This window comes from Oryzias latipes, chromosome 17, assembly GCF_002234675.1.
Source record: "Oryzias latipes chromosome 17, ASM223467v1".
NCBI classification, from domain to species: Eukaryota; Metazoa; Chordata; class Actinopteri; order Beloniformes; family Adrianichthyidae; genus Oryzias; species Oryzias latipes.
The window spans coordinates 24709516-24729265 of NC_019875.2; the positions used below are offsets into that span (position 1 = coordinate 24709516).

The 19750-nt window shown below is 37.1% G+C and overlaps 2 protein-coding genes across 2 annotated transcripts; both read right to left on the minus strand.

The window, feature by feature from the left end:
• Nucleotides 1-5642: 5642 nt before the first annotated feature.
• aire (autoimmune regulator) lies at nt 5643-12198 on the minus strand. Its single transcript, XM_023964953.1, has 13 exons — nt 11408-12198; nt 11068-11242; nt 10858-10977; nt 10570-10635; nt 10368-10517; nt 10020-10153; nt 9827-9948; nt 9673-9742; nt 9471-9596; nt 8521-8642; nt 8110-8215; nt 7942-8040; nt 5643-6583 (listed from the first exon to the last, which is right to left on the minus strand). The coding sequence occupies exons 1-13, from the start codon at nt 11552-11554 to the stop codon at nt 6500-6502; spliced, it is 1521 nt and encodes a 506-aa protein (XP_023820721.1). The 5' UTR covers nt 11555-12198; the 3' UTR covers nt 5643-6499.
• Nucleotides 12199-13505: 1307 nt separating this feature from the next.
• On the minus strand, nt 13506-19440 carry LOC101156359 (ras-related protein Rab-6B). Its single transcript, XM_004079246.4, has 8 exons — nt 19228-19440; nt 17362-17420; nt 16958-17011; nt 16446-16551; nt 16218-16329; nt 15971-16064; nt 15178-15244; nt 13506-14499 (listed from the first exon to the last, which is right to left on the minus strand). Exons 1-8 carry the CDS (start codon nt 19295-19297, stop codon nt 14435-14437), a joined length of 627 nt encoding a protein of 208 aa, XP_004079294.1. The 5' UTR covers nt 19298-19440; the 3' UTR covers nt 13506-14434.
• Nucleotides 19441-19750: the final 310 nt, after the last annotated feature.

The following is a 19750-nucleotide window of genomic DNA, read 5'->3' on the forward strand; positions in this document are numbered from 1 at the left end:
TTAAACTAACCCTAACACACACAAACACATTCATGTGGGTTTTAATGTGTGCACGTGGCAGCTAAAAGTCTTTTATCAGCACTTTTTTGCTATTTAAATTTCCAATGAACTACTGCCGCTCTGCAGAAACTATGTCTAAGAAAACAACAAAGCAGTTGTTTTTTATTTTGGCTAAAAAGTACGGTGGCTCGTAATCATAGTTAAAAAAACACTGGGGAAGCTTTAAAAATAGATCAAAAGATGACTGGGAAAAAAAAATAATTTATATGTAGTTATTTTATTATATTTTTTGACTGTCCAACAGCTGGGCAAACAGATGAGAGCTGAAAGCCTCTTGTGTTGGACATGTTTTACTTTAACAACAGGGGTTATGAATCTTCTGACAGACCAGAGGTATCTCTGAATAAACCCCTTTTGTAATCGAGGCCAAACTTTTTCATTTTAATCATATTTGAAAGTCTTTTGTGTTGGACTGGACGAAAAAGGAAAGGAGGGAAGAAGAGAGAAGGGGTGGTAGGAGGGTGATTATAGAAGGGAGAGAGGGGTAAAACTATGAAGCAGCATAAAGCAACAAGTTTCTGGATATTTATAATCATTACAGTCAGGTTCAGATGTAATACATATCTATAAGGGCGGGGCCTCTCCACACACACTCTCAAATGTTGTAAACATACCTGTTGCCTCCAAAAATTTTCTCTTCAACATGTACACAATACAAATAATGTTCACACATGCATACTTGTGCATTTAAACCAACTAGTGTGAAATATTTCATTCAATCACGCAAAGTATTAGTGCAAAGGTGAGCCAACACATGTGCTCAAGTGAGTGTTTATGTTCTTCTAAAATGGATGATGGAATAATAATAGATTTGATTTATCTTTTTATCTATTTTATTTTCCAGACGCTCAAAGCACTTACATTGTGTCCATTATTAATTCACTCCTCATTCAAACTTGGTGATGGTAGGCTGCTGATGTAGCCACAGCTGCCCTGGGGCAGACTGACAGAGGTGTGGCTGCTAGTTTGCGCCTATGGCCCATCTGACCATCACCGGGATATTTGTACGCGTTCACCCACCAGTGGAGCCACACTGGAGGCTGAGGGGGAAGTGTCTTGCCCAAGGACACAACGACAGTTGGCTGGGGGGAGCAGGAATCGATCTGCCGACCCTTCAATCATTTGACGACCTGCTCAACATGCTGAGCCACTGCCGCCCGCAAATGTAAAAAGAAGAAGGGAGAGTACCCAGTCATCCCTACACAAAGGCCACTGCCGCAGCAGCAGCGGCAGCTAGAACCCCCCCAACACCCGCACGGCAGCAGATAGAGAACAACCACCCCCGGGCGACCCCATCCGCCACCCAGGCCAGAGAGCAGGGAGGCATGGGGGCACAGAGAGTGCAAGCTCCACCCCAACCAGAAGACCAGCCCCCGCCACGCCAGGAGGGCCCAACGCGGGGCCCCGTCCCAGAAGAGCGCCCACAGCCCCAGACGAGCACCTCTCCCCCACCCAGGGGTTCTGGGCATTAATACACCACGCAAGTGGTGTATTAAGTGCACTTTAGGTTCTTAAAAGGTCAAATGTTTAAGTTCCACCTTATGATTAATAAGTTAGAAAAAGTCCACATTTTCTGAAGGTTCTTCATTTTGACTGATGGAAAAGCAAAAGATGGGTTTGGTTGTTATAATTATGTTAGTTAGCCCTCAGAGCCAGGACAGGTGCCATAATAGCTCAGATCAGTAGAGCCAGTGCAGATGGTTTAGCTTTATCCTATGATCCCAACACCTGGTTGAAAAAAATGTACAGTTATTTTATTGTATTTATGGTGATTTAGGTGTTTATTTCTAAAAGATAGAGCTGAAAAGGGCAGTCCTGCATGTGTCTCTGATAGTCTGGTTCCAATATGCAGAGGAATGCCTGAACTATGTTGGCCTCCTCTCCTCATAATTATCCTTCTGGTGAGGGCAGTGATCACAAGAGGCTTTGTTGGCGCTGCTGTCCCAAAGGAAGAATGCAAACACCCGAGGAGCTCTTCCAAGAATCTCCAGTTGTGGACTTTTCTGGAATGTCTAAGCCTTCTGGAGTGTGTTTACAGTTTCAGACCAATATCAACCCTACAATCTGAACTGCCAGCGTATCATTATCTGGCTTTGTCTGGGGACAAACAGAGGGACAGTAAGAGGAGATTTCTGCACCCTGACCAGACGTTCATACGATTTCAGGCAACTTGAGCAGAGCAGACGAAATTTGAAGGGAATTATTACACTACAAAGGATGTCTCAAATACACAGGGGAGTTATTTTACCTGTTGTGTCAGGGTCACTAAGCATTTTTGATGTTGACGACAAAAATGTTTTTCCTCTTTGATTTAATGAGATTTTAGGATTTAAGCTTTTTTAGTCATTTCAACTCAAAAAGACAAAAAGACAAACAATGAGACTTTACTAAATTGTAAAGATTGTGCCAGAAAGGACAACAATGTAGACGTGTCTAAAAAAGCATGTGACAAAGTCCTTCGGGTTTGTGTTTGCTTGTGTATCTTACTGCTTACATGGCGCTCACCCCAAACTAACAGTGTGTTCTGATCTACTTCAGTCAGATTAGAAATACAAATAAGATCTCAGACCTTAGTGGTTTCAGACCACTCTTACATAACTCAGGAATGTTGGCACCACTCCATCATCGTTCTAAATCAGAGGAGCAAAGGTCACAGTAAAAACATTACACTCATTCAAGTCCAGCAATCTCTCTGAGTTTGAGTAATGTTTATTTCAACCTTTGCTTTACATTTATTACAACATAAAAATGTCCAAATTTGTCATGCAACATTTGTTCTGCAGATCAGTTATCATGAGGTAAACTACAATCCAGGTCATTTGGATGCATTTTGATGCATTTTTCTAAGGTTGTATAGTTTTCTTCATGAAACTTGCCAACCTGAAAAAAAATTTTAGACACTTATTCAGCCCTAAATAAAATAATAAAGCCTTTTATTGAAGCCCTTTATGTACTGCTGAAAAGAATATATCAAAAAGTACGCTGTAAGTATATACCCAGTAAAAAAACAAACTACTTGATGTCTTAGGTTGATTCAAACCAGAATATATTAATTAACAGCTGGTTAATATGCATTAATCTCTCAGGCAGCTACACTTACAGTGAAGCTTTAGGAATTGCTACAGATGATAGGAATCTGCAGAAAACAAGAATTTTAGTTTTCCTTGGTGAACAGTTTTCGTTTCAGAAAAACCTTTTAAATCTGGCATATGACAATGTGTACATTAGCAAATCTATGAAACCCAAGAGTCACATGTTTTCTGAGAAGCTATGGAGGAAAACAAGAGAGCAAAGCAGAAGTTCTCTAAAGATAAAAGTATTTAACCCTTTAACATTGAGGGATCTGCTAAACATGGGCAGATCTTCCCAAACCTGATTTGAGAAAATATTTGGTCAGATTAGAGACATATCACCACTCTATATATTTTTAAACTTGTTTAAAGTATCTAATCTAATGTAAAACAAAAAAATCATACTTTTGGACTTTTTTAATTTCATAAATCTTTCTAAAGTTGCACAATAAATAGATAATTTCTTTTTTGACCACTTGTCATCCATTTTATTTTAATAGTTTGCAAATAAAGCAATAGGATGAAGTTGCATGTCGTGCTTAGCAAAAAAAAAGAGGTTATATTTTATGATTTTCATTCCTAGAAGCAGCTGGTTTGATTTTACTGTGCACTAATAACTGAAAATGTATGTATGACTAAAAAAGAGAGAATGTGGAAAATCATTAACCAATTAGTACAACTGCAGCTGCAATCAATGTTAATTAAGGTCAGTGAGTTTTTTCTGATGTAAATGGCTGAAATGGGGTCAACCTATCTCAAAATATAACTAAATTGGTGCATGCTTCTGTACGTAAAGTGTGAAGGTCACTAACGAAACATGTGGCCTCTTAACACCATGTGTCAAGAAGTAAAATAATTGGCTTAAATATTGTTTAAGGTGCTTCAAAACCCTGCAAAGTTAAAAAAAAAAGACCATTTCCTGCTGTGAAGGTTACTGCCAAGATTCTGTCAAGCCTTCCCAGCTTTTTCCTCCTCATCACAATCATATGAACAATCACTGCAGGATACTGCACAGAAGTTATGCAAGTACCCACTTCAACACAAGACGAGAGGCTGCCAAGCAGGAACTAAAACTGGGACGTGGTTCACATTTTAATAAAAGAAAAAACGATGTGTATAGATGACCAAAACAAGATAATTTCACCTTTCTTATCGTGCAAAAAATTCCAGGTATTTTAACAAGAAGTTTTTATCAGAAAATATTTGGTTAGATCATTTAACCGTCTGCCTTTTCACTGACAGAAACCCAGTTTGTCACTGGGGTGAAAACTGCAATGCATTGCTGTTGAGTAATTTTTGGAAATCAAAACTTTAAAAAAAAGAGAAACATGCAGCAGACAATTTACCTTCTCAAAATTGTGTCATCAAGCAATTTTATTATACTTGAAGGCTTGATAAATCAGCAAGAAGTATAAAGATGAAAAGTTAGTAGGCCACTACAGAAGCATTAAAGATTTTTTATAAACAGCTAACATCCATTAAGCTACTGCAGAAAATATTGATGTCAGATATTGAACTACTAGAGCACAAGCTTTTGATTTTGTAAGGGTTTTGTTTGATTTTTTTAAAACTTTTTTACCCAGGTTTACAGGGAAATAAATCCTCTTACGAATTCAAACCCCTTTTTAAAGTGTAAATAAAGTGTGTTTTATTTGTTGAAGTTCAACTTTCCTGTTGCAGTCATTATGATTCTGCTTAATTGTGCAACCACAGAGAGTGATAACCCTCAGAAGGTTCATACTAAATAGAAAAATGTGCAAAGTTTGTTATTTATATTAAATATTATCAGAAAATTAAACTTTTTTTTATGAATTTTATGCACCATTCTAGGTGAGTGCTGTCACATTTACGACAGAACTGAATTTTCCCTCAAACACTTCCTCCAAACTGCACATCCCATAGCAGATTTATTGCTAAGCTATTGTTTGCATGTTGATAAAATCTGGGTAAGTCCCATGTCTCTGACAGTTTAAACACTATAAGAGGAAATATTTTCTCTTATCAAAATTCTGCCATTGCTTGGGAATAATGACCCAGTGACTGCCTGCTCACAGGGATGGAGCTAAGATGAGAGCCACCTTGTGGTGTTTGTTTTAGACGTAAACATGTAAGATAGCATGTTAAAAGCAAAGTAGGCCTCTGAACTGTTGTTACTCATGTTTTTTAACATCTCAATACCTATCATTTTTATATTATTTGACTGACTATTTGAAACATTTTCTGAGATTTCATGGTGCACAGGAGTTATGATCCATGTCTTACTGCTGCTCAAGACAAATTTTCAGATCTGTTTCTTTTCTCGCATAATTTAAAGTTTTATAACAAAATTTTTTTGTGCCTGTTAGAACTGTTTACCCATAAAGGCCTCAAGAAATACACAGGATGTTACAAGAATGTTGATATAAAAAAATGCATATGAACAGCCACCAATATTGCAAGAACATGCTTTTCATCCTTTGTTTTGGCCTGGAGGAGATGGGAGTCATGGCAACCAAAATACAGATGGGGGAATTTTTTATTTTTTTTTGCAGCGCCTGGCTGAGCTCCATCTTGCTGGCAGTCGTGGTAAAAACTCATGAATTGCAAAAACAACATTCCTCATCTAAGTGATACAGCCCTCAAGGAATTTCTACTAAACAGAGGCTTTTCTCAGGGGGCATACCTCAGTATATTGAAACCATCTGGTGCAGTGTGTGAATGTGATTTTTCTTGCAGATCTAAACAAAAGAAAAAGTGCATTCTCAGAAGTTTCCACACATTTTTCTGTGGTTCTCAGAACCAATCCACGGTATCGACTTTTCCAGCATGAAAAGAAGCTCTGTACTGATTTATAGATTTATGAGCGTGACATGCAGTTTATGTAATTTCATTTTGAAGACCCAGTCTGGACGAGGCAGTTATGCTTTGACCCTCTGCCAAATGTCCCACGTCAGCACTGACCCGCAGTCCTCTTCAGGAATGCTGTGAAACCACACTGAGACACTGGAAAAATGTGACGCTATGATGGAGTGATGCTTAATTCAAAAATAATGTTACGTTTTTAAGATGCCCTTCATTCTTTACAGCTGAGACTTAATGGTTAACAATTGTTTTTCATTAAAAAAAAAATAGATGTCTCAAGATTAGCTTCTCTGTCAGGTCCTGTGCTAAATGGACTGCTGAGACGTAAAATTACATTAAATATATAAATATTCAATCCAAATCAGTGGATATTGGCAAAAAATTAAAAGACATTAAAAGCAGTGGACATAAAAACAATTGAAAGCTTATAAGTTTAAGTGAGTAGGAGAGGAGGGTGTGTCATTATTTTTGACATTTCATACACTCTTCAGTTGTGATCATTTAGATGTCACATGCTCGGCTGTCTCTCACTGGAAACAACCCTGGGAGTCCTGAAGAGGCCGGGAGAAGCTTTGTAAGGCCCACTGCAAGATGCCATCGATGGAGTTTTGCTAAAAGATGAGGGCAGAAAATATTAAATAAACATTTAAAACAAGACCACAATTCCTTTTTTAAAGATTATACGGCTAATTGTACTTCCTGTAATTTGTTAAGCTTTCAGTAAGGAAGATCTCATCTTCAGGTATGCTGAGTTTGCTGAATCTTTACTCTGCACGTCACTCATCAATTAGTCTTCACTCTGATCCAGTAGCTAAAGTGCTCACTTTCTCACAATCACAATTACAACCAAATTCCTGCCTTTAAATTCATTAAAAATTTGTTTGTTCACATTCCAGACATTTCGCCAGCCCACCACCCCGTTCTCCTCCTGGCTCTTCGATTCGGCATGGTCTGACCTTAACCACCATTAGCATCTGGGCTCTGGGGTCTCTTCACTTTGTCTGAGGTCAATTGCCAAAGACTACTAACTATTCATGCTTCACTATTAAATCTTCCAATCACACTTTCAAGATATCTCCTTATTGAAATAGTTATTCTGTAAATATAAAACATCCATATTAAATTTTATACAGTATAAATATATATTTTTCCTTTAAATGAGAGAATTTTAAAATAAAAAATTTCCTAGGGAACTATAGATGTGCTAGAATGTCTCTATTTTTTTTGTTGCTTTTTTTATGTACAGGTTTGGAGAGAATTCAGCCTTACTTTAGATAAACCTGCAACTCAGCGACAAGTTTTGATTTTCTCTGAGACCTCAGTCTGGACAAGATCCTAATCCAATATTTAGTCAACTTTACTTCATTCCAAATTGGAGCAGAAAATCCCTCAAATTAAATCAAATCATGTTTACCGAAGCGCTTATTAATAATCTCTTTAAAGTAATTGGGTGATTAATACACATGTTTCTAGAGATCATCGTTGATATTTTCTAATGTGTTTTGGACCTGTCAGTTTCAATTTCTGTTCTTAATCACATTGAAAATATCCCATTGTAAAAGGTTGAACCTGCAGGAATCTGTTTTAGTTGGAATCTGTTGATCATAAAAGTAAGTATGTATGTATATGCATGTATGTGTGTGTCTGTGTACTTGTATGTATGTATGTATGTATGTATGTATGTATGTATGTATGTATGTATGTATGGATGGATGGATGGATGGATGGATGGATGGATGGATGGATGGATGGATGGATGGATGGATGGATGGATGGATGGATGGATGGATGGATGGATGGATGGATGGATGGATGAATGGATGGATGGATTTTGACACACTGCCTCCCATTATTTACTGTTTTTTCTTTAAGGCTATATGACACTTTATGTTACTGTATGTCTGTGCGATCAGAAGGACAGCAGCCATTTTGTGTAACTTCTTTCAACCTGTCGCTGAGTCCCACTCACCTCTGTCATCATGGAATCCACGTCATCTCTTTTAACCATTGCCTCAGAGATGGAGGTGCTTTGATCATGAGTGCATGTGTTCTGAGCTGCCGGTGCAAGCTGAATACACAAATGCAGAATGGGTTTGCCAGGTTACACTGTGGCAGGTTTAAAACAAAAATGACTAACTTTTCTTCTGGATAAGTGCAGATCCACCTGCAAGCCTCTGAGCTCAGCTTCTTTCTCTGCAGAGCTGCTCCACAGTCTGGAGCATGACAAACAGATTGATGACCCCCTTGGAATTAAGCAAACTGTTAGTACATCAGGATGTTCAGTTCTGTGGGGAATTGCATTTCCATCGATCAAGATTCCATTTGGCAGAATGTAAAATTGCTTTTTTCAAATTAGCATTGTGGCTTAGCTTCGAGGGTCAATTATCAGTCCCACAGCACCCACAGTAATCATCAGCATTATCTTAGATGCAGATATTTTACACGGAACTATTGAACATCCATGATTGACTGATGGTCAATTTAGGAAGAAATTCAAAAAAATGAAAAACAATTTGAATTAGAATGAAGGCTCCAGCAGTGATCTTACTTGGAGAAGTGGCAGCGCACATGGAAACCCTGAAAACACTGAAGGCAGTGCAACAAGTCTCCTCCTCCAAGGTGACAGATGCCACATTCTTCCCTTATAACCATCAGCTCTTCACCTGAGCACTGAGCACACAGATCAGAGTAAAGGCTTTTTTACAAGAAATAACAGCAAAAAAAATGGTGTTTGATCAAATTCAATATAGATAAATTAAAATAAATGAGCAGGCAGATTTGGTCAGTTTTCTTTCCTGTTGTGTTCTCTTACTTACTGTCTTTGCCTTTTTATGGACATGTGATGCAAACAAAAAGACAATCACAAGCTTGCTTCCACCAAGTCAGGTCAATTATAATTGGCTGAAGGTCAACCATCATGTGTGCACTAAGCATCTAATAACCCATTTTTATCCCAGCGCTGCAAACAACACGTGAATAAATTAAAATGACACAATTTTTTCAACCTCAAGAAGCAAAACATTGTAAAAGACCCAAAACACTTTTGTTGTTTAAAGTCTCATTCCAATCATATTTTTGTCGATTGTAGTTTGTACGTAACGACAATAAGATTTTTCATACTGATTTTTTTTGTCTGTATTTGAAAAAAGAAATATTCAGAAACAGAGTTTTAAACTTAATTTTGTTTAAAAATCATGAGAAAAATGCCACAAGGACATGATAAAAACACAAAGAACAATTTTCATTGGAGTGGGTCTTTGAAAAAAAAGTAATTCTAAGAAAAACAAAAGAATTTCTCTTTTAAAAGTTGTTTTCATTCATAATATTAAATACCAATCGAATAATATAAATCTAGATTGTATCCATTTTGGTAAAATGATTAAACTGTATTGTATCGCTGCAACGTTAGTAGGATATTTTATTGATTCTTGGACCAAGTATTGAGATGCGTATCGAATCATGTGAAACATACACAACCCAAGAAAAATGCATCTTTACCTGGGCTTTGCTGCTTGATGCACTCATAGAGGGCGGAAGGGCAGAGCTGTTTGAGGAGTAGAAGGAAATGTCTGTGATGGAGTCACTGGATGCTTTGTTTTCTTGCTGAAGCTGGCCTGACAGAGCCTGAACACAAACTGTTTGTTAAAATATAGAAACCATGGATGTTTACTGACATTGAAGTAAAATCTCAAGGACGTACTTCTAAAGGGAGTAACGCTTTTTCACTTTTCACTGTAAATCCACGGCACCGCTCACACTGCCAAGAGCCACTAAAGGATTCCAAAGAATGTAACCTTCTACAAATGCTCATGTTTTGGAAGAAATGTCCACTTGGTGTCATTTCTACTGTTTACCTGGGTATGGAAATGAGAGGAGGGTTGAGGCATGTCAGATGAAAGGCCCGAGGACAGCCGTCACAGCAAATCAGCTCTCCCCCATCCTTACACACCGCACACTCGTCATCATTACAATGAATCTATGGGAAAAGACACGCTGGACAAACATATACTTCTCTTCAAATGCCTCAGATGCTATGCTGGAGCATACCACCATGCTTGTGGTTGTCTCTCCCTGGTGGCGAAATGCGTTCGTGGCAGATTCTGGCATTTCTGCGTTCATCTCCTCCTTCAAGCCACTAGAATAAAAGCCTTCACCAACTTTAATGTTCGTTCTGTTGGAACCTGTTAAATGAAAAGGACAGTAAGTGTTTATTTTAAACAGACACATATAATGATAAATAACAAGCATTTAAAGATGTGGTTTCAGCAGATCTGCTCACATTTAACCAATGAAAAAAATGATGCTGTTTATTGTAGATCCTCATATGTAAAATAGTAACCAGATCAGACAGTTTTGTTTATGTTTATATCCGTAAATAGCATATCCATGACTCACCACCAAAGCTGTGTTCTTGCTTGATCTGTAAAATCTCTTTTTTTTCTGAGCTGACTCTTGAATCAGTAGAGGAGGCCAAAGGTTTCCCTCCCTGGAATGATGAAGGTCCCCCCTGTTTGCCTGCAGGATTAACTGTTTTAGCTTCTTTTAATCAAAATTGATTTATATATTCATAATTTTATACTCCTTGGAATTATGTTACTATTTCCTGTTGGCAGCTTCAGGTTCGGAGCCTCAGTCTTTACTCTGTAGAGCTTCACTTTACTTCCTGTAGTGAAACAGTGTGACAGCAATAGTTAGTTTTTATGATAATCACAAACTAAAAACACCCAGAACTTTCTCTTAAAAATGTAAGTAATTTTTCCAATAACAAAAAGCTTTTTGTAGTATTAAATTCCAGTCATCCTACCATAAAAATATATATGTGTTTTCTACCTTTTTAGTTTTATACAAATTTGACATAATATTACATGATAAGCTGAGAGATGACCTGCATTGCTTGTCTTGGCAAGATAGCGGGAGTTTGTCTCACTGTTTTCATGGCTCCTTTTCTTGCTGTGAGAAACTCCGGATGATCCGTTTTCAGTTTTGAAACTTGCAGCTTTACTTCCTGATAGAATGATGAGAGTAATATGTGAGCTGTAAAACTGCAACAAGCATCAAATATGACCAATTTCTGAGAAAATAACACATTGCATACTGGAATGCAGGTTAGCCAACAGCGTCTGCAGCTTGGGGTAGCTCTCGGTGTTGTAGTCTTTGGATAAGTTGCTCCAGAAGGACTGGATTGTGGATTTGCTCCTCTCCAAAACCCAGGACAACATGGAGTACATGGCCTTATGGATCCCTTCAGTTCGTTCTTTTGCAAGAGTTTCCTGAAAAACAAGTCAAGTTTTTATTTTTCCCTTTTATTTTTAAAAGTCATAACTCATGATAAATAGATAAATTGAATAAGTACAAATGAGTAAAATCACATCCATTCCTGTCAGAGTGCAAAGATTTGACCAGTAGCAGACAATTCTAGACTGCACTGTTCTTACCTTCAGCAGTTGCTCAGTGATGATGTTTTTGTCTGCCAAACCGTAGACCAGAGGGAAAGGGTCATCCACAGCCATTGCAATGTCTGTACGAAGCTCCCTCAGGAGAGCGCGAAGGTTAAGCTCCTTCAATTTTTCCAGTTTGGGCATGGCCTTCTTTAAATGTAAGTCAGGGGCATAGAGACCTGATCAAGCCCGTGATCATTTAACAGGTTCCCTTCGTGGGCAAGGTGTGTCCTGTAAGACGCAATCACCCGTTCATGTGAATGGTGGAATACTCTCACTATATGTTCCTGTGTCTGAAACCATTTTCTGTCATCATGCCAAATCACATGACTGTAGATTTAGGTAAATGTTGCACCTTGAGTTGTTAATTTGTCCTCTAACAGGACTAACCGACTCCTTCCAGGGGAATACCTGTCCTCTCACCCAGCCAGAGGTTTGTAGAGACAGTTTTCCTCCTAAAAGGTTCTTTCCACCTCACCTTCCCTCACCTATCAGGTTTTCACACACTGACTCAAGAGCCAGTATTATTTACAGGCAAGAGAAAATAAAATTGAAAGCAAATTAGGTCTTTGAGAGATTGTCTGCTTGGCTGGTCGAGCTGCTCTCATTTCAGCTGTTTTGTTTCCTGATTTGATTACTGTGGAAAAGGAACATTTTCAAGATGCACCAAAATCATCTTAACGAATCTTTCAAGATATAGAATGTAAAGACGTCTGAAGAGACGCTATTAAAGCAAAGCTACGTCTATGAAACCCTTTATGTTCTTAAGCCATTAATGTGTCACATAAGTTGTCTGGAAAATAAATAAATAAATAAATAAATAAATAAATAAATAAATAAATAAATAAATAAATAAATAAATAAATAAACAAGTTATGCCCACCATTTATCTGACTTTAATTATTCATGGGTCAAGGTCATGATGACCTTTTTAACTGAAGACTAACTTAGACTCGAGCTAGCCCACGCCAAACTTTCCTTGTAAATATTTACTATAACTGCAGTTTTAAATAGATTTCTTTTGGACTTTTGCTATTTGTTCTAAAACATTTCAAGGACTAAGTAACATTTATGTCATTTCCATTTCTTTAGTATTATCTGAGTGTCTGGCAATCAATCTGCCACCGGATGATGTTGGGGCATTAATTAGCATGGGTGTAAGATACACTTCTACTTTAGAATTTTTTTCCACAAATATGGAACCATTGGTGCCTATTAAACACCATAATAGCTTAAAATTAACAGAACCCTCTCCCAATATTGACTTTTGTTTTTTTTGGAACAATTCTTTCCCTTCACCCAGCTGAGTCACTGATCACTATGGTTACAACAAAATGTCATAAAACATTGGCTGACTAATTGGTTGTTTATTAATAACTTTAATTGTACTGTGATTGTACCTATTTGTGAGTGATGAAAATGCCCTTAAACAGAAAAACTATTAGTCATTGGATATTTGGATTTGGAATTGGCTAATGTCAAGCAATCAAAACAAAATATACTGAACGCAAACAAAGAGATGTAGACCTTAATCTATACATATATGTATCGAATTTTTTATCTGAATTTGAATTTTTAATTTTTAAATACGACTTAATTGAGGAATAAAAAAGAAATTAAAGAAAAGAAGATTTATATATATATATATTTCCATCCATATACATTTTGGAATATTTCAGGGCAGAGTTGGAAAGGGTCCAATCTTTCCATATAACAAAAAGCAAACCACTGTAAATGTTAAGATTTTGCAAATAATCAAGCTAGATTTACTCATATTTAAAATGCTCCAAGTACATAACTTATTTGCTTGTTTAAAACCTTAAAACGTTTGAGAATCAGAATATCATTTTTCATTAAAGTGCTTAAACTCTTATCCAAACAAAAACAAAAATGTTTGTCATTCTCTGGTCTGTAGATGTCTGTTTCAAAATGGTGGCTGCTTCTGTGGTTGGGCTTGTTTTTACATAAATATATATTTTAAAACTAACTAAATTCTGCCCTTATCTGTTCATTGAAAAGCTATTACTCATCCCATAAAAGCTGAGATAAGAAATCCGACATTAACACAGAAAAAAGCCTTTTGTTAGTCTGTGAATGTGGATGGTTAGGAGAGTGAAGCCCTTTAATCTTTAAGTTTTTAATCATTAAACATTATTACATTATTCATACTGGTGAACAAGGACCACTTCTACAGAGGGACGTTTACAACATACATATTACATCATTATATACAGTGCAGTGCAGTACAGTGTTTTCTTACATGTGTATTACCAGGATAGAAGGGTGAGGACACTTGAAGGAGGGAGGAAGGAAGGTAACAAGGAGTTGTTGAGTAATGGGGAGTTGTGATAGCAAGTTGTCTTTTTATTTGTTTTGTTTTTAACCACAGTACAGTTTGTTCTATAAAAGTTAAACCCATAGAGAGATAGAGTGCCACATTTTCACAGCTACTGTTAGGTGAACCTTTGAAAGCGGACACTTGTGAGAATGTCAAAAGCAATACTTTTTCTCATGAGATGCCATGGGGAAATGCTATAAAACATTCTTAAATAAACAGCCTCCCTACAGAGGATGAAGACCCTGGAGGGCAGGCCATTAGATCAAAGATCAGATCAGCGTGCATGCGTGCTGCAGACATTCAGACATGTTCAACCATCTGGAAAACAGCTGACCACTAACTTTTTCCTCTCCTTTGCTTAGGCAAGATTTTTGGTGCTTTCCATTTTATATATAAAATTACAAAACATAACAGCAAAAAAAAAAAATAACCCCATCTGATAGTTCTCTTTTTATTTTTCCCCAAATGTCTTTTTTTATCCGTTTTCTTTCTCAATCACTTACATATTGACAAAGTATACAATATCTTACAACTAAACAAGACTGAAAGGTAATATTTGGTTTGTCCAATTAAAGTACAAGGCCCAGATTTTATATCCACTTAGAGAAGTCACCTGGAAGCTAACCAGTAGTAAGCAACACAACAAGCCTATGATGTGGAGTAAGCTGTCCAAATGCAGCTCTGCATTAACAGGAGCACCCTCCCTCAGGGACAGTGGGCTCTGCTGGTTTGTCCAGCTTGATGTCAATCACTGGGGATTGTTCAGTTAAGGAAAGTCACTTTTTTAACATAATAAGGTATTAAATAGCCCAAGACATAGTTAAATATTTTTTTAATCCTCCATCAATGAAAAATCACAAAATATCAAGAAAAAACTGTAAAGTCGAAAGTGCTTTTTTTTCTGAAAGAAACTTTTTTTTTATAAACTGCGTTTTAAAATCTTAATGTTCTTTCATTTAATTTTGAATTTAAGTAATGTCATCTAGACTTATTGTCTATATTCCAGAAATGTTTTGCCTCTCTGTCTGTCAGACTCCGACTCATCAGTCAGACGGACGAAGCAGCTTGGATGAGTGGCAAAACATCTCTAAAAAAAAGAAGACGATAATTCCAGATGCCATGACTCAACTTCAAGACGTCACCTACATGAATGAGAATTGTTTTTTTTTAATACTAAATGGAGAAAACAAAATTTGAATTTCTCTAAAATTTCCTTTCACCCTCTTTAACATTCACATTTTATAACACAAACTGTTAAATTTCTGCCCTGTTTTATCAAGAGCCTGAAGACTTTAATGGCGGATGCCTTTGCAGACGGCAGACTGGGCTGAATGTTTGTACTAGTGCCAGCAGCCGTCAAGCCATTTGTAAGGAATTTCTCAGCTGCCTGGATCTCTGATCAGCTAGTTGTGTTGGATGTAAAGGATACTGCCTTCGGGATTTGCATCGTCCAAGCTTTCCATTCCAGGGAGGGCTGCTGCGACTCGGCGAAACAGCTTTGAGGAGAATTTATGGAAGAGCAGAGGAGGAAAAGATGGGTTAGAAAATTATGCAACAACCTAGAAAATAAGAAAAGGAAGAGTAGATACAAAATTATGTACTAAATGTTTATAAAACAAGTGAATAGGACAATGTTTTGTTTAGCAAGATGACATGAATCACATTATATGACATGACATACCAGGGTGCACCCTCTTAAAAAAAACAATTCTGAACGTCAGTTGACTGTAATGAAGTTTGGATGTTCCCTCTGTTTTAATGAGATCATATTCAAGCATCCTACAATGGTTGAAAATACTACTTTGACTTTATGTAGTGCATCTTTATAGTGTAAAATGTGACATTTACTATTTATCCTTACTTAAGAAGAATTAGAAAAAAAATCACACTAAGCCACTTAACATTTTTAGATTATTAGATTAGAAACAAAAATAAAATAACATTTGTTAGATTTGAGTAGAGTTGTGTTATTTTTTTACAAAAAACACCAGAACTTCCTTCTCTGAGCAAAACAAATCTTCATTTATCTAAACTGCCTTTTATTTTGCATTATATGCTTTTGGACTAGAAATAATTAGGATTATTGAGGCTGTGACATATTTCCTTAAATTATAAATCTTATTTATTATCCTGGGTGACTTCATGATCATGGGGGTGCACAGCAGAGATAGTGAATCTGCTCTAAAACGAGGCCCACAATATGGCGAAACTGCAGGGATCACCTGTTTGACATTGGAGCCAGTCTTGGCACTGGTCTCTATGAACATCACATTCAGCTCTTTGGCTCTCTGTTCTCCTTCTTCGATCGTGATCTGCCTGCAGGAACATAAGACTAAGTTAAACATTTGAGACTACATCATTCAGAACAGATGAGCAGCTTTCCAAAGCCTTCTTCCTGTAAAAAAAAGAAAAAGAAAAATGGCCATTTGCAGCTAAAGCTTCGATCTAAATTTGGAGCAGCATGTTTACCTCTTTTCCTCCAGGTCTGTCTTGTTGCCAACGAGCATGATGATGACATCACTTCCTCTCTCTGTCCTGACATCATCAATCCATTTGCAGGTCTGCTGGAAGGAATTCACGTCTGTGAAGATGAAACATTTGATGAAAAGTGCAAAATAAACTTTTTTTTTACACCATAATTTTTGCAGGAAGTTTATCACATTTGATGTCACACTGGAAGGAAATTATGCTGCTTACTTGTAATGTCATATACAACCACAGCCACTGTAGAATCCCTTATATAGCTTGGAATGAGGCTTCTAAAGCGCTCTTGTCCAGCTGTGTCCCACAGCTGCAGTCTTACCTGCAAACAAAAACACTCGCTTTCAGTTTGTATTGCGTTAAATATCACAGCTAGGTCCAAAGGATGAAATGCAAATTAGCTCATATCAGCTCAGCAGCAGGAAGGCAGAGGATGATATCCTGAACCAAAAATAGAATTAATAAAACCTAAAGAAGTTGATTGATGTGTGAGACTTATTATAGGTCTAGAAAAGTCAGTGAGCCAAAGCTTTCTCCTCCAGAAATAACCTTGGAGAAAATCATGTTAGCGTTCGGAAGGAGCATTAAATTAGCAAATCAAATCAAGGCTTTGTCAAAAGAAAGTGGAAGTTAAGCCTTTAGAAATCTTCATGCACTGAAACCCCTACAAGTAAGGAACTTTCTGTCTGTGTGTTCCTGCATGAACGTTAAAAGTGAAGCTGTCCTACTGTTCGGTCTTCCAGATACATGGTCTTTGATAGGAAGTCAATTCCGATGGTTGCCTGTGTTAGACGAAAAATAAGGAGAAAATTCAAACAGTAAAATGATTATCTTCCTGGACAATTTGCTGAGCTAATTATATAAAACAGTTTTAATTATAAAACATTTTCACAAAGGTTCACATAAAATTCAGTCAAGAATAGTAGTAACATTATGCTCTCAGAACATTTGTATAGGTGTCAGTATTCACACTGTACAACTGAACTTTGTTTCCTGGTACAGGAAAGCCGACCTTTTAAGAGTTTTATTGTTCCAATAAGAACAAATCTCCCGCATGTATTTTCAAATATTGATCAAAATTCCCACAATGGCCTTCAAGTTCATAAAATGATGTGGATTTAATGAGTCTTACCTGATATGTGTTGTCAAAACTATCATACATAAATCTGGTGATGAGAGACGTTTTCCCCACTGAAACAGAGAAGAAAAATGCTGGTTTGTTGGTTGAGGTGGTCAAGAATTGACAGACTGGTAGCTGTTAAATGTCTAGAGCTTTGAATTTGACATGATGTCACTATAACAGTTGCTATCAAACAGAATGTGGTTCCATTAAAGTGAAGGAAAGCTGTCAAAGGGAGGAAACTGGATTAAAAACCATTAAAAAATTAAATGAAATGCAGTTACATTTTTCTGAAAATTAAGCTGCGCTTTTAACCATAGAGAGTTTCAAAGTTTAATGACCGAATTTGTGATAGTGAATTGATTATTAATTTTAAATAATAAACACCTTTGTCCTCAATAAATATTATGATCAAGTATTTTCTTTTTTTGGGGATTTTCTGTTTATTTCCCATTTATAATCAAACAAAAAAAATGATGCTGCCAACCAACTGTGCAATTATTTTTTAACTGCAGTTGCTTTAATAACTTAAAAATATTTGACTTAAACTATTAGTGCCTTATACAAACATAAGGAACAAACACATTCTAAACTGAAGATAAACTTTTTTTTTAGATATTTCATATGTGTATGCATTTCAAGCTTTACCATCAATATTGACATTCCCAAGAGTGAGAGTGCAATCATTTAGCTTTTCAGCAAAAAAAAAAAAAAAAGTTTTAGGCACCAATGCAAGAGCAGAGATTTCCGTTTTTTGTTATTGTTGTTTTTTATTTTTTTTATTATTTTATTTTGCAGTTATTGTAGCAGATTTGTAGATAAAGTTTTCTCAGAGGATGGGAGTCCATTTTCCAGCAGACCCCTCTCCTCATACCTTCACCTTTATGCAGGGTCCTCTAAACTGGCAGCTTTTTTGAACAGTGATGGACGATGGCCACACCGGGCCTTTACTTCAGCACCACGGACAGCAACATTGCAGTACAGGCCATGCAGACGCTCAGGAAGGCTTTTTGTTCGACACACAGCTTTAACACACACACACCAGTCTGCCAGCACCAGTCTGCCAGCGTTCATATTAAATACGGATCCGGTGTCTGTCGCTGTTTTTCAGTGGAATCTAGGCTTCTTTGCTGCCACTCGGGACGTCTAGCATCTTACGCCTATTCAGTCAGCTGCAAAGAAAACCTCATCGATCTGCTCCTTCTCTGTTTATGTCATGGCATCATACCATCTTCACCCCAAACACATAGATTATTGAATATATCATATAATGCCACGGCGCTAACAATGACGTTTTTATTCGATAATTTATGGGATCGAGGAGGAGACTGCGTGGTTTGGAGATGCTACAGACATCGCCAGCCTAGGGTGTGTCCCGAACTGACACATAAGGGGACTGCTTCTTATCCCTCTAGAAACAGAAATGTAACAGCAGGAAGAGGAAATCTACAAATCAGTCACGACATTTAAGCAAAGATGATCGAAAATAAGCCTTAAATAAACAAGTAATCTGGAAAAGAATGGGCACATTTGACGGTCACTGCAGCACATCAAAACAACTGTCGCCTTCTGAGATGCGATTCATTAAATCATCAAAGACAAGCCATCTCTTTACATTTTATCCTTAAATGTGCTCATTTCTAATTGTCATATGTCATTCTAGGATTTAACCCCTTGTTTGTGAGGCTTTTCCCCCCTTCACTTGCATGTTTTATCGTCTAAAATAAACACTATGGGCGTCACAAAAAGCAAAATCAGTTCGATACATCCTCTGGATTTAATTGAAACTGTCCAATTTAAAACGGATTACATGCCTGGCCTTCAACATATATGAATAGTTGATGAGGATAATCCAAACCTCCCCGGGTATTGACTCACCGCTCTGCTCTCCCAAAAAAACCAGTTTAAATTTCCTCAGGGGGTTCCCCAAATCTCCTCCAGCGGACATGGTGGCAGATTAAGAGCTCAATCTGGATGATTTTATATTCTAGTTTTGCTCGGCGTCTCCTTCGCCGTGGATGCGCAGGGGGGGATCCTCCTCACAGAATGCTGGGAATGCAGCGCACCATCCTCCTGTCAGTTCATGAGAGTTGTGCGCCTGCGCAACCTCACCTACATTTCAACCCTTCCAATCCCACAACTTTCGATTCGACCACAAATTAAAACGTATTTACATGAGTGAAGAAAATAAGTGCTTTTTTCAAGAAAAAAATATTGCATTTCATCTATGTATTTATTTATTTTTAAATTGAAATATATACCTTTTTTATTAATAACGTGAAGCTAAACTGTATTTAAAAATTTCCCTATTAATCTTTAGTGTATTGCATTAGCGCAGTTTATAAAATCATAACTACATGTGCCCATCACCTCATAAATAAACGTTTTACAATTTTTGGGT